The 9249-nt window shown below is 40.7% G+C and overlaps 1 protein-coding gene across 1 annotated transcript in view; it reads left to right on the top strand.

The window, feature by feature from the left end:
- The window catches only part of SLC9A4 (solute carrier family 9, subfamily A (NHE4, cation proton antiporter 4), member 4), a 68519-nt gene extending 60652 nt beyond the window's left edge, over positions 1–7867 (top strand). The window contains exon 12 of the mRNA XM_011969573.1: positions 6713–7867. Within this exon, the coding sequence (XP_011824963.1) occupies positions 6713–7071 (359 nt within the window). The 3' untranslated portion in view covers positions 7072–7867. The remainder of the gene's footprint in view (positions 1–6712) is intronic.
- The last annotated feature ends 1382 nt before the right edge of the window (positions 7868–9249 follow it).

The following is a 9249-nucleotide window of genomic DNA, read 5'->3' as shown; positions in this document are numbered from 1 at the left end:
TCAGAATCTTAGGGACTGAAGGCATCTGCCCATAGGGTGCTGCCCTCCAGGGTGGGTCAAGGACTGCAATGCACTTGATGTGCTGTGAGTCCAGACCCAGACCTTATGGTGACCAGGTACTGTCCATGCCCTTCAGTCCTCATGGTCAGTACCTGGTCTGACTCCTGGGCTCACCTTCACATCAGCCACTGTGTTCCTGCACTCTTCCCATTGAGGCCATAACAAACCAGTCTTACCTGCAGTTTGGATGAAGGCTGGGTGAGAAGCAGGCCCTAATCTCAAACCTATCCTCAGTGGGGATATGGGAGTAACTTTGAAAGGTTGCTAATGGTCTCTTTTGTCATGAGAGGGAAAGGAAATACATATTGGAGACTGGTGTGGTCTGCTTTCTCAAAACAAAAAAACTAAAAGCCAGTAATCCAAACGAGATGCCACAGAACAGGTCTGTGTTCCTCCCTTTATTTTATTTTATTACTTATGAGAGGGAGTCTCGTTCTGTCACCCAGACTGGAGTGCAGTGGGTGGTGTGATCTCAGCTCACTACAATCTCTGCCTCCCGGGTTCATACGATTCTCCTGCCTCAGCCTCCCGAGTAGCTGGGATTACAGGTGCCCGTGACCATGCGCTGCTAATTTTTGTATTTTTAGTAGAGACAAGGTTTCACCATGTTGGCCAGGCTGGTCTTGAATTCTTGACCTCAGGTGATCCACTCACCTTTGCCTTCCAAAGTGCTGGGATTAGAGGCGTAAGCCAAAGTGTCTGGCCCTTCCCTTTATTTGCCATGTGAAGCTCTGAATTGAGGCAGCTTATTCTGCTTTTTCTTTCTACTTGCTACCCACAGGCTGGCACCAAGAATGTCCGCTACCTCTCCTTCCCCTACGGGAATCCTCAGTCTGCGGGAAGAGACACAAGGGCTGCGGAGTTCTCAGGTAAGCTGCATGCCTGGCTTCTCTGCTGCTTTTCTGTAAAGGGTCAGATGGTAAATATCTGTGGGTGTGGAACAAGAGGCAACATTAAGAACATTATGTAGGTTACTTACATGATAAGAAAAAGAAGAAAACAACTTCTTTTATAGATGGAACTCATAACTTTGTTTATGAACACTGAAATTTGAATTTCATACAATTTTCACTTTTCATGAAATATTATCTTCTTTTAATTTTTTCAGCCCCTTAAAAATGTACTAACCATTTGTAGTTGACAGGCCATATACAAGAGGAAGTAGGCCAGATAGAGCCCAAGGGTCATAATTTGATCACATCTTGAAGAAATGTGAAAGGGATGTTTTGCTGAAGTTCTAGTATTTACCCACCATTTAAGTATGAGCAGAATTCTCCAAACCTGGCTTAATTTCACTAAAATGATTTCACCAGACTTACTGATTAAATGTTTTCCATTTAATATTTAATTAAGTGGAATTCTTAGAATTATTGAAACTTTATTATTCTAATAAAAGCAAAGTTACTATTTTTATGTGTGTATAAAATGATTTGCTATTAGCAAAAGGTGACATAATATGTGTAACACGACATGTTATCTATTTTTATTTTCGTAATTTTTAAGTGTTAAAATCACGTTGGAAATTCAAGTGAACTAAACATAGGATTTGAGTATTTAATCTTTAAGGAGTATACGTAATTACCTCAAAATGAAACTTTTTTTTCTGATTTAAAAACATACTTGATACAAAATTAAAATCATTCAGTAGAGAAAAGCATGAAAAAGAAAGTTAGAAGCACTTGCAACCTCAATGCCAAGGTGTAATCACCATAGAATGTTTTGGTGAACATCCTTCTAGAATTCTTCCTACACCTGCCTGACCCCACACTACTCATACTGACACCTCCCCCCACAAAAAAATCACAGAAACATTGCATCATATTATACACAAAAATCAAAGTATAGGCATTGTGTTGCAATTTTTATAAATTGCCTAGTTCACTGAACAAATGTTGTACATAGGTTTCCATGCCAGTAGATGTGGATCTAATACTCATTTTTAATGAGTTAATAAGAATTACATGCATGTGCCAAAGCTTATTAAGCTAATTCCTAATTAATACTTAAGGTATTATCAACTTTTAATAAATATAAACAATGATACATAATAAGGACTCTGGACCACTTGTAATTGGTATTTTCACAAATAAGCAATTATTCCCTTAGTATATTTTCCTGGAAGTAAAATGTTGAGGTCAAATTCATATAGATTTAAATTTTTACAGATATTGTCAAAACACCATTACAAAAGATTATGTCACGAATTTGCCCTCACAACAACAGTCTGTAAGAATGATCTTTTCCTAATACCACTGGGCTGTTGTCAAACTTTTCAGTAATCTGTGATATGATAGCATAAAATTTATATGCCAGATTTAATTCATATGGATCTCTTTGATTTTTAGTGAAGTTGAACATCTTTCACATTTTGGAAACAATGATATTTCTTGGGGTGAAGTTTTCTGTTTCTGCCTTTGCTCATTTTTTTGTTTTGTTTTGTTTTGTTTCTATTTGGTTGTTGATTTTCTTGAGATGAATTTGAAGAACCCTATATAACAAGCGTTCTTCATCCATTTTCTCTCCTAAATGATGCCAATGATTTATTTTTTTGAGGCCAGTCTCTCTCTGTCACCCCGGCTGGAGTGCAGTGGAACGATCTCTGCTCACTGCAACCTCTGCCTCTTGAGTTCAAGTGATTCTCCTGCCTCAGCCTCCTGAGTAGCTGGGATTACAGGCATGTGCCACCACACCCGGTCAATTTTTGTATTTTCAGTAGAGACAGGGTTTCTCCATGTTGGCCAGGCTAGTCTTGAACTCCTGACCTCAGGTGATCTCCCAGCCTAGGCCTCCCAAAGCGCTGGGATTACAGGCATGAGCTACCGAGCCTGGTCAATAGTTTAATTTTTAAAAATAATCTTCCTGGTACAAATAACCTGGAACCAGTTTTGTTATTTGAGTGAGAAAACAAGAAAGTGTCACCGTTATTTTTTTTTTAATTTAAATTTTTTTAGAAAAAAAATTTAAAAAGGGACAGGGTCTCTCTATGTTTCCCAGGCTGATCTCTAACTCCTGGGCACAAGGGATCCTGCTGCCTCGCCCTGTAACATGCTAGGATTACAGGTGTGAGCCCCCATGCCCGGACGACAGTTATTTCTTAAGAGACAAGCATCAATACCGCATGACTATGGTAGCAGGAGATGACCACGGAGCAGCCTCATTTGAGCACTAATGAACAAATCTTAAATAAGCATTAGCAACAAAATACAGCAGAACATTAAAAGTACAATACACCTTGCAAAGTGGGTTTATTCCAGAATTTGGGAGTCGTTTAACATTTGGAAACATACATACATGATTCACTAGACTAATAAACAGGTCACAGGATCCTAGCCTTTTAATAGATGTCCTCACTAAAGGATATCTCAGTCACACTTTCAGTCAAAGCCATAAAATGCCAGGAAAAAAATAGACAGAGTCTATATGAAGGAAAAATAAAATTCTACTTCTCCACACTGTCATTTCTGGTCTATGAAGAGGATAATATTGGTTCCCTCCATATGCAATTGTATTGTCCTGATGCAAAGCCAGTCTCATACATGCAGGGTACACATATCAACAGGTACATAAAGCCACTAGAACAGAGCCTGGAACCAAGTAGATGTGCAAGAAATATTAGTCGTTATTACTATTACTAATTAGGGACTTAAGGACGCCTTGACTTGGGTAAATACAGATGTTCTTGGAAAGAAAGACAACGCTTCACAATGTCAGTTCTACATGAATTAATTCAGACTTGGAATGAACTGTTAGTCCCAATGATTTCCTTTCTTTTACATATACTCGACTGGTTCTAAGTTTCAACTAGGTGAATAAAGAGAGTGGTTAAACTAGAAATCTGAGAGAAAAGTAATGAAATAGCACTTATGTTAGCAGTTTTCTTCAATAAGTTTTAAAGATGGGAAATCAGTGCTCTGCAATACGTTATGGGTCGTATGTCTGTAGGATTTTATATACTTGTTCCTGTTTGTCATGGAAACTTATGCCTGTATATGCAGACCCATTTCTGGCTTGCTTGGAATTAACTCTACTGTGAATAATTTGTAATTTCTGTGGTTGTGATTTATGAAAAATAATAAACCATGATACATTTAAAAAGGATTATAATAATGATGAGGATAAGGCTGAGATGGTCCTCAATGTGTAGCCAAGCACAATTGATCACTGGAATCCTTCTTGCCAAATCCTAAGTCTCTCTGCACCAGGAGAATGGCTGGAGGGGATCTAGGGGAGACAGTGGAGAGTCTTGTTCTGCAGGCAAGCAGTCCCTGGCTAACCCGCCTGAAACTTGGAGAATGCTTCCCTTCCTAGCTCTCCCCTTGCCCTCCAGGGTCAGGACTTTTCTTGTTCTGGAAGTCTTGGAGCTCCATGCTGGTTTGGAGGACTTCACATGCTCTTTCGGGGCTCTTTTGCCTTTAGGGCTCACTTAGTGTTATAAGTAGAGAGGTCTTGCCTGGAAACCACTTAAATGACGAGGCTGCTTAGAATCCATGTGCATTGAGGCAGATGAAAAAGCTCTGGAGATGAATGGTGGCGATGATAACACGACAATGTGAATGCACTTCATGCAATGAACTGTACACTTATTTACAGTTAGACAAAAAAAATGGTTAAAATGGTCAATTTTGTGTTATGTATATTTTACCACAAGTTTAAAAAATATGGAGGTGGGGAGGGTTGCACTCCAGGTTTGGGTGTCTGAACAGTGTATCCTGCATCAGGTAGTTCACCCTCTGTGTGCTGGGGCTCGCCCTGCGCTGAGCAGAAGTACCTTCCTTATTTCTCCTTTCACGCCAGGGTGCCCATGTCCAGAAGTTCAGGCTGTCGGTCAGGTGGGAGGTAAAAGAACAGATACTCAGATTTTGTTGACAAAGTATCCACTGCTCTGCCTGGAACTACACTGCCTGGGTGCCCATATGGAGGAAAGTTACACAAAAAGGACGAAACACAGTCCTCACTCTTCCTTTTTCTGCCTTCTGCTTTCCAGCCAACTTCTTCCTTCAATTTTAGGCAGCCCTAAGCTGAGCGAAACTTTGCAAGTCACACACCCATGCCTCTTCCTAGAGCTTGGAGTCCACTGTAAAATAACCCAGAGGGTGGTCGGGAAACCGAAACCACGACTAAGATCTGTCCACTGATGGGGCGCTCAACAGGAAAGCTTGGAGTGAGAGAACAGGGTTTGGGGGCAGAAGCCTCCAGGCCATTGCTTCCTTAGCTAGTGCTTCAAGCACCAAGGATCCAGAGGGACTGGTCCCAGGCCTCGTCACAGAGCACACATTAAAGGAGAGTCATGGAAAACAATGGACAGATATATTAATTAATGTTTTCTTTATTGAAAGAAGTTGGTCTCCCTTGCCCAATTTCCAAGTTACCTTCTTAGTATAATTGGGTCACATTTTAGAGAAACATTATTGAACAGGATATTCTAAGATTTTCAGGTGTCCCACATTCCAAATACATTTTTTCAATGTAAATCTTTGGGCATATTCATTCTAGACGTGGAGATTTTGTTTTGTTTTTTAGGAGGAAGAGTGAGAGAAGGAACACGGCTTTCAGATTTAAATATAAATGTCTGAAAATACCTAAGTTCTTAGGAGAATTTTTAAAGGGAAAATAAATTTATGAGGCTAAGACTTTGAGGAAATGAGAGGAAATGAGATATGTGAGAAATATTCCTTTAAAGATGTGTGCACATTGAAGTGGGGACAAGGCAATGTCCTAGGCATGGGTTAGGGGTCTGGAAGAGAATCCAAGAGGGGACATTGTATACACAGCTGCTGGCTTCCCTCGCACGAGGTAGCCCTCCCTCTTGCACGTGGATACACCAAGGAGACCTGATGGTAAGAAGTGGATTCGAAGCTGGGCAGGCTCTGCTCAAACTCTGGTCCCATATTCACCAGCTTGTGATATTGAGCATTGCTTAACCTTGTGAAACCTCAGCCACGTTACCTGTGAGATTCATAACTTTACTCACCCGGAAGGGCCGCTATGAGGATTCAATGGCATGATATATGTAAAAGGATGAGCACAGTGACAGGCATATAGTAAATTATCAGGAAAGGGAAGTTCCCATCAAGTGCCAGTCATAGTCTGTCACCTGCTTACTCCTCTGAAAGGAGGGCATCCGGTCACACCCTGGTCTCTGCTGTGGCTCCCTCCTATCCCCCTTTCTCCAGGATTGACTTTTTCTGTATCAAAGATTGGAATTCAGATGTAATGCTTTCTGGTAACCACTGATGAAAAAGCAAACCAAGATAAAAGCAACCACTTTCAGATGGCTGCACCACATAACCTTCTGTGTAGCGTTGGCTTTGGACAAGACCAAGTATCTTTGTGTCCCATGGTTTATGTCTATGGCCAACTGATCTGATTCTGTAAAATGACACGACCTTACTTGCCTGGGGAGACTGGCTTGATACACCATTTTTCATGCATTTCTATTTATTTATGACACTGCACTTATAGCTTCTGTCCTCCCATCTGCTTCGGGCAGTGTCCTCAAGAAGGAAAAATTGTGCTGATAAGAAAGTTGAGTGTAGAGCTGAAACCTCAGGCAAGGCTTTGCTTCCCTCTGACTTCCTGCCATGCGGATATTAAGTCTTACCTCTGATCTTAAGTCTTGTTCTTTCCCCTTCTTGCCATGATGTTTTCCTAGATGATGACAGCAGCGATCCAGGATCCCCATCCATCATGTTCAGCGCACTCTCTCGGATAGGGTCGCTTCAGAAACAAGAGGCACAAGAAATAATCCCGATGAAGAGCCTACACAGAGGAAGGAAGGCATTCAGCTCTGGTTATCAAAGAAACACAAGCCAAGAAGAGTACTTGGGTGGAGTGAGGAGGGTGGCTTTAAGGCCCAAACCTCTGTTTAATGCAGTGGATGAGGAGGGTGAGTCTGGAGGGGAGAGTGAGGGCAAGGCCTCTTTGGTCGAGGTTCAGTCGAGGTGGACAGCTGACCGTGGACACGGCAGGGACCATAACAGGTCCCACAGTCCTTTGCTCCAAAAAAAATAGTGTTATTGCCCACAAGATTGTTTTGGTGTTTCTCAAGAGTCTGTCTTCCTGTGACTGTGAAAGAAGGATTTCTGGAATTCAGAATAGAGCTATTGAGTTTGCCGTTTTGAAGCTGTTAGACATCGATCTATAAGCAGCAGGAAGATTTTTTCCAAGGACTGGGAGCAGACTTGCAGGCTCTTCCATGTTCTTAGTGTGGGATACCTTTAGATGAATTCCCGGTGAGTGAGAGAAGTTAATCACCCCAGGAATTAGACACTAAGAATTCCTAAGAACTTTCTATCACAAGCATCGGATCCAAGCCATATATTGAAATGCAATGCGATTGGTCAGTAATTCACATTGCCAATATGCATATGCAACTTATAATCCAATTAGAACTAGAAGAGCCTTTGAAGTCACCTGACTCAGCCCCCTGTGTTTATAGAAAAGGACATGTAGTCCCTGTGAACTATGGTGAGTTCATAGTCGGATTGCCCTCCCTCCAAAATGAAACTGATTTGATTTTGATTTCATATTCAATATGCAATAATTATGTTTTATCAGAGATAAAATTTGTTATGAATTTGCTTTATTTAGTCAGTAGCAATGATAGATGTAATACACACTATAGGATTAATCTGCAAACAATGGGGTTATGGTCTATTTCATATTTGGAATATTTATTTTAAAAATGAACATTAGAAACAAAACAGCCATAAACAGAGTTTAATAGCAATGACATCAACAACACGTATTTATTAGGGGTGCATTTGTAGGGTGTGACATTTTACCCTAGGGTATAAAGCTATTTTTCAATTTCATTTTCCATCCCCATTATCTCTGAATTTGACCTTGAATCTCACACTCCAGCTCTTCAATTTTACTCACTTGTTGTCTTCTCTTCTGGCCACCAGTAGGTTAACAAACATTTATCAAGCATTGTTATTGGGCGAAATGACTAATGCAACTAACCAAATACCCTTTTGCCATCACTGTTTTTGGCATCTCTACCATCCTCAGCTTATTTAATCTTATATGTCTTTAAAGGCCATGATCAAGGGCATCCTCCATCCCTAGACCAGCCTTTACCTTCTCCCTTGGTGCCCCACATCCCTTTGGATATGCTATATGCCTTATCTGTGAATTATGTCTATGCATACACACGTGGGTCTGTTCCGGTGGTCAGTGGGCTGAAGGACAGGGAGGACAGTTTGTTCATTTTAAATTTTATCCATTTATCTGTTGGGTTTTTTATCTCACTCTTTTACATATTTTGTATTTTTTGGCTTTTTTTTTCATCTTTTTCTGTTATTGGTTATCACAGTGCCTTGTGCATGGTAGATTATAAATGTTAAACTGACAGTAGTGTTTTAGATCTGTAATGGGCATTTGAAAAGGCATAATCAGGCATTTTTATTTTGTAGATGATAAAAATGAGGTCTTGAGATGCTCTCTGATGCCAACTCAGAGTTTGTTTTTCCTCGAGGGATGCTTGCTTGTCCTCTAATATAACCCGTGGATGCTAGTTACTAAAGACATGTGCTTTCTCCTGAATGTATCTTTTTTTATGACTTGAACTCATTTTCCTGCTGCAGTGGTAGAAAGGCCATCAAAGAAGCCCATTTGTCTTTCTCCTTCCAAACCTGAAATATAAAGCTGCTTCTAAATTGTCTAAATATCTTGATTTTAATAAAAATTACACGCTATCAAATAACAGTAATCAGCCTAAAGGGATAGAAGCACACATAAAACTCAGGAATCTTTGGTTTTGTCCTTGGTTTTTTGTTTGTTTGCTTGTTTGTTTTTTGTTTTGTGTTGTTTTTTCTGTCACCCAGACTGGAGTGCAGTGGCATGATCTTTGCTCATTGCAACCCCTGCCTCCCAGGTTCCAGCAATTCTCCTGCCTCAGCCTCTCAAGTAGCTGGGACTACAGGTGCGTACCACCACATCCGGCTAATTTTGGTATTTTTAGTAAAGACAGGGTTTCGCCATGTTGGCCAGGTTTGTCTCCAACTCCTGACCTCAAGTGATCTGCCTACCTTGGCCTCCCAAAGTGCTGGGATTACAGGCATGAGCCCCTGCACCCAGCCAGATTTTGTTCTCTTTGTTTAAAGAAACAAGCAATCAACAACAAAAGAAAAAAACTGTGCTCCATGAAAGAAAGGCAGTGGGCCATTATCCTTAAACCATAGATGG

The sequence above is a fragment of the Mandrillus leucophaeus genome, unplaced genomic scaffold (assembly GCF_000951045.1).
Source record: "Mandrillus leucophaeus isolate KB7577 unplaced genomic scaffold, Mleu.le_1.0 Scaffold9, whole genome shotgun sequence".
Taxonomy (NCBI): Eukaryota; Metazoa; Chordata; class Mammalia; order Primates; family Cercopithecidae; genus Mandrillus; species Mandrillus leucophaeus.
The sequence above is the reverse complement of the archived record's forward strand: the minus strand, read 5'-3'. Positions and strand labels throughout refer to the sequence as shown.